The sequence below is a fragment of the Nanorana parkeri genome, unplaced genomic scaffold (assembly GCF_000935625.1).
Source record: "Nanorana parkeri isolate BGI_ZX_2015 unplaced genomic scaffold, ASM93562v1 scaffold17, whole genome shotgun sequence".
NCBI lineage: Eukaryota > Metazoa > Chordata > Amphibia > Anura > Dicroglossidae > Nanorana > Nanorana parkeri.
The window spans coordinates 1,293,778-1,299,493 of record NW_017306285.1 but is presented as its reverse complement, the minus strand read 5'-3'; the positions used below and the strand labels follow the sequence as shown (position 1 = coordinate 1,299,493).

Here is a 5,716-nt window from a genome sequence, read left to right as displayed (position 1 = left end):
CACACAGACGAGCTCAGTCTAGACTCATGTCCTCTTCTTCCTCCTTCTTCTCTTTGGAGTCTCTCTCTTTCTGAGACGAAGTGTTCTGCATCGCCTTGGCAAACGCCTCAATGTCTGCAGAGGACAAAGGAAGGAAAAAGTCAGAAATTCATTAAAGGAAACACAGACTGACTGGCATGGGTAGGCTGCCATTTCTGATCTTGAGAATGCTCCAGGCCTGGCTGTCTGGTATCAATATTCTGTGTTATTGACCAATAAGACATCAAAGGTCAGAATTAAAGCCCGACAACATGCAGTGGGTGAATATAAACTCAGGTGGCAATACCTCAGCCTACTCTAGTGGAGTTGTCCCAAGCAGTATCTCCTTTCACCCACACGATGATGTTCTCATTCTTTCAGGTTGAATGATGACCATCGTCCTTCATCATGGCGGAGTAATGACGTCCTATGTGTGCAGGGCATTATAGACCCCGCCCCTTCAAGGGAGCCACCATGGCACAATGATGCAGAGAGCAGCGCTGACATTTCTCAATACTCCTTCTCAACCACAAGATGTCCAGCGGCACTAAGGCTCCATTCACACAATGCAATCTGGCATTCCGGTGGCAGGAATCCCATTCACATGTGGCTGCTGTACCCGTTCCTAAATGACCGGGTGACAGCGGGCGCATCTGTTATATAAGATTACTGTCCCTGGATGCAGGAAAGATTCAGCCGCTGCACCCCGTCATTTACTTGAATGGATACAGTAGCTGCATCTGTACGGGGCACCCAGGAATCCCAGATCACCCGGTGTGAATGGGGCCTTACCCTGGAAGACGGAGGACATGCAGGGCATCATGAGGGGCTGTTACCATGGCGCCCGTATTCACTGTGTAAATGTACAGAAAGCAGTGCCAACATGGGGAGGATTCTCTGCACATTGCTGAGGATGCTCCCTGATGCACATGGTCCTCGTCCTCTCTGAAACGTCTGCATCATGTGACCGGATTGAAGACATTTGGAGATTAAAAGAAATGTTTCCGGTGGAGGCTGGCCTTAAATATCAGACCTCCTGAACTGCACACTAGTTTTGGGTCAGAGACACCAGAGAAGCAGAATATCAAATAGGGAATGACAAGCTGGTTTTATACTTTCTACAAACTGATGGTGACATCTCTCCACGGCTCTGTGACCATGACATAACCCTCAGCAGACGTGTGACCTCCCTCCTTCCCAAAAAACAAAAGATGGGAAAGCCTTTAGAAAATTCTTCATTAGCAGTGCAGGTGGTGTCTGGATTTTTGGGAGTGCGGAAAGGCACATTCAGCACCTCTAGGATAAAATGAATACAGAAATTCCTATGGATCCGGCCACACTCACCTCCTTTATTGGCGGCATCCACTGCCTCTGCTGGCAGCCCAAACTGACTCATCAACGGGCCCAACTGGCAGGAAGCAAGAGCAGCACTGAACATGCTCAGGGCCTGGAACAGAGCAGAGTCATTATGAGGACAGCGCCATCATCCCTATTCCACACACAGAATAAAACTCAAACGTATCCCTTTTCTAGAAGAGGAGGAATGATGGTGATTGTGTAATGTGCAGGGGACAGAGGAAGCAGAGGAGACACTTGTGGGATGTAACAGACTGGAGTATATGTATTATGACTGGCGGTGGGGAGGTCAGGGAGGGATGTGCTGTGATAAGAAGGTGAGGGGTATGTATTACGACTGGCGGTGGGGAGGTCAGGGGGGGGATGTGCTGTGATTAGAAGGTGAGGGGTATGTATTATGACTGGCGGTAGGGAGGCATGTGCTGCTCCTGGGAAAGTCACATGACATAGTAAGGGAAGTCATGGAACAAAGGCTTTCTGTATCTGGGGGCCGGGCACCACACTAATCAGAGGTCAGCATAGAGTGGGGGACTAATAAATCACACTGCCATTGTAGGGAAGTGGCTGGAAACATACAACCTACATGATGTGTGGCTACAAAGAGAACAAGAATTGAATTCATGACACTGTTGTCACCCCACAAATGTTATCGCTGACCCTCCTCCAATAAACCAACATTACATCACAGGACGGCCTTCTCAGCCTGAAACGTGCCCCTGGCTGGTGTGAGTAAAGGCAACTAGTCTATGAGATGAACCATAGTCACTAGAAGAACGTGTACATGTCCTCGGTGGTGGAGCGCTCCATCCACAATCTGTCACCATTACAGGACTGACGACTCACCTGCTGGAACTGAGGAGAGGTAAGTGTGTTCTGGATCTCCTCTGCAGTCTGCGGCAAAGACTCTCCAGAAGGGAGGTACGGCATTAATCTCTCCTGAACCTCTGAGTTAGCCAGGATGGGAGCCATTATTTCTGGAGTGAGGACGCTCGCCAAGTCCACTGTAGGAGGGGGAAGCAGAACACGGGTTTTATCTTTTCTAGGTACAGGCCACGGACATTGCACACGATGTACAGAAAACTGATCACATCCATCCAGTCTACTGACCCCATCACAGATGGGAAGCACACTCTCTAGGGCCAATCTGGTGATAAGACAACTGGCCCACTAGAATACGATCAGTCGGCAGACATCCATCACCATACACAAGGAAGTCAACCAATCACACAACATGTCAGCACAAAGTAATGTGTTCCTCTAATAGCCCGCCTCATGACAGGGACCACTTACCTTGCTGGCCACCTTCCCCTGTGGCAGGCACATTCATGGTGGCGAGGATGTTCTGCAGGTCACTTAGCTGGATGGCCTGTGTTGGGCTTGTAGCAGCGCTGGCAGCAGCACTGGTAGCTGCGCTGGCACCATTGCCAGAGCTCACTGCGGGGCTGGGTGTTACTGCAGGGACTGTCGCTGGAGCTGCTGGGGTAGTGGTGGTGGTTCTTGTGGAAGACGTAGTAGATGACGGGGTCACGGCTGCCGATTGGCTGCGAGAACTACAATGTAAAGAGTAAAAGTGAACATAGGAATATGACATCTACAGGAGCCCCATACAGGGTAACACCAGCACTGGTTTGGGATTCATTATCAGTAAAGAAAAGATGTGCTGAGCACATAACTGATACACATGATATCTATAAATCACATGACCCGGTACACTGACCTGTGTCCACATACACAAGACACACATGTGATTCATATGACAGATCTTACCTGGAAGAAGAGCTGCTGGTTGTAGGACCTCCGCTGCCCAACAAACTGGCCAGTCCTGGACCTGTTAGAGCTCCGAGACCTCCTGCCAGAGACGGGAATGGTAAATGACACACAACTGACACTTCCTTCCTCTACTAATGTGAAGCAAAGACTAGAGATAAGCAGATTGGTTCCACAGATCGGGATTACTCATCTACTACAAATCTAAATAAACTCGCAAAATCCAACCTGAAATCCGCTCACAAAAATGGAATCTTTTATCTCACGTGGATCTCCCGGTCTAATGTCCCCGCTATGGTCAGGGATATGGTCCCCGGTGGAAGAATATAATTTCCTATCACTGGACTTGTGTTATCATTGGTGACTCCGTGTTGGCAATCTCAGCAGTTTCTATAACTAGGACTGTGTTGGACCTGATGAGAGAAAACAGCAGCAAACTTACCAAGTCCCCCCAGACCAGTGGGTCCAATAAGCTGCATCAGCTGGTTATGGCTCATATTTCCCAGCAGGCTTTGCAGGCCTCCTTCTCCTATAAGACAAGAGAGTGAGTGAGACACACAGGAGCAAACAATGTTATGCCAGCCATACAAAGCAACGTAGAGCCAGAGGACCCTGCGGCTTGGTGTGACTGGCCTGAAGATATCCGAGAACAGTAATAAGGGGGACAGGGGGGGGCTGGAGTTGGCCTTTGAGCTCTGCCTCCAGTATCACACAAGCCTTGCCTTCTTACTCTGCTCCTATTAATTGTGTTCTGTAAGAATATGTTGTCACAGTGAGGTTCTGATACACAGCACAGTCCTTTACACCCATGACATGTATCACTACAGGTACTCTTTACACTTTGCATTGATAGGAAAACACAGCCAGCTACGCCCCCTTTATTCAGGTTTTAGATGGAGTAACACTTGAATACCTCACATGGTCTTTGTACTGTAATATATGAGATCTATAACAGACAAACTAGAATGTGATATTCACCTCCCAGTGCAGAGAGCTCATGGCCTCCGCTGCCACTTCCACCCAGGGCTCCGGGCATAGGGGGGTTATTGAGATACTCGTTCACCTTGCGGCAGTACTCTTCATCCTTATCAGTCTTGGGTTCCTGGAAAATAAAAATGTGACATCATCAAGAAGAATTCCAGCTCCACACCTGAAATCCATATCAGAACAGCGTGACCTACCACGTTTATCTTGTTACACATCAAGAGGGAAACATAACTTATCAGAGCCTGCAGCGTCCGGTGTCCCTTTATACCTCTAGGTATCACCACACTGCTCAGGTCCTCCCTACACTTCCTGTCAGATCATCTCCCCTTTCAGTTCCCAGTGCCTGAAACATGCTAAAGAGACAGCACAGTGCACTACAGCAAAGGTCAGCTACAGATAAGAACGAGCGGTCTTGGAGTCAATGAACAGCTAGACTAATGGTGGTGTAAGGGATTATATATGAAGTGTGCACCCATTATTGACCTAGAGTGCACTACATCTCACACACACACCTTACACACACCTTACACACACCTTGGTCTAATTTAACCGATTAATCGAACTTAATAATCGGCTAACTAATCGATTTTGAAAATAATCGTTAGCTGCAGCTCTAAACTGAACCTGTATAGAGCTGCCAGTACTGATTTGGTGCAGGTTCTGCATATTGGCTTCACTACCCAGTCAATGACCTTCGGCAAGCAAGCAGCTAGTGAATTCCACAAGGTCTACATTCCTGTATACTAATTCCAGGTAAGTGACTTATGCACGGCAGTTTCATTCCGCCACGACTATTCCAGCAGCCGCAAGACACATTACGAAGTGACGAGTCATGGAACCGCAACAAGAGCTCTACCGCGCTATGATTTTCTGATTTTAAAGTTGGCTTGGACGAAGAACACTGTATACAGAGGTTACACTCTGCATTTGGGGGATGAAGCACCATCCCGGGCAACTATCTTCCGATGGCTTAGAGAATTTAGAAGGGGCCGTAGTTTGCTACAGGACGACCAACATACGGGAAGGCCCGCTACAGCAGTCATTCCAGAAAATGATAAATGAGGACACCCGCTCTCGTTGCCGCTCCATGACTTGTCACTTTGTAATGTGTCTTGCAGCTGCTGGAATAGTCCTAGCGGAACGCAACTGCTGCGCATACGTTTCGAAGAAGTTGGATTTTAACACATGTGCAGTAAAGAATTCGTAAACTACCTAGGTTTTCAATATCTCAAAAATGTCAGTTACCCGCGTATCATCATGCTCCAGCCTCTGGGAGTCATGCCTGTGGCTGTCAGGAGCCTTGCAATGCCTTATGGGACTTGTAGTTCCACAACAGCTGGAGTGCTGAGGTTGCCTACCCCTGCACTAGGAAGAGAAGCTAGAATAAAGGCTCCACAGCATACACCTAGAATAAAGCAACGGAGACTCCTAATCGTCTATACTAAAAGACTGTCGGTTCTTGTGGAGCTGTCCAAATAATTCTGTGTAAGAAGTAAAGATAATCCATAGCGTTGAACTGCCTTTTACAGCCGGCCAATGGCATCATCACAAGACAGCTATAGTGGTCACCTGGATGACTCAGTAGCTG

General features: G+C 48.1%; 1 protein-coding gene across 2 annotated transcripts in view; it reads right to left on the bottom strand.

Moving 5' to 3' along the window:
- Positions 1-5,716, bottom strand: part of ADRM1 (adhesion regulating molecule 1) — an 8,632-nt gene continuing 2,916 nt past the window's right edge. Inside the window, exons 4-10 of one of the 2 annotated variants that reach the window (XM_018559785.1) lie at positions 4,120-4,243; positions 3,584-3,670; positions 3,142-3,220; positions 2,665-2,924; positions 2,218-2,375; positions 1,363-1,465; positions 1-114 (exon numbers count right to left, since the gene is read on the bottom strand). In XM_018559785.1, the coding sequence (XP_018415287.1) occupies positions 14-114; positions 1,363-1,465; positions 2,218-2,375; positions 2,665-2,924; positions 3,142-3,220; positions 3,584-3,670; positions 4,120-4,243 (912 nt within the window). In that variant the 3' untranslated portion in view covers positions 1-13. Of the gene's footprint in view, positions 115-1,362; positions 1,466-2,217; positions 2,376-2,664; positions 2,925-3,141; positions 3,224-3,583; positions 3,671-4,119; positions 4,244-5,716 lie in introns of both variants that reach the window. The other variant, XM_018559777.1, reaches the window with a different exon arrangement.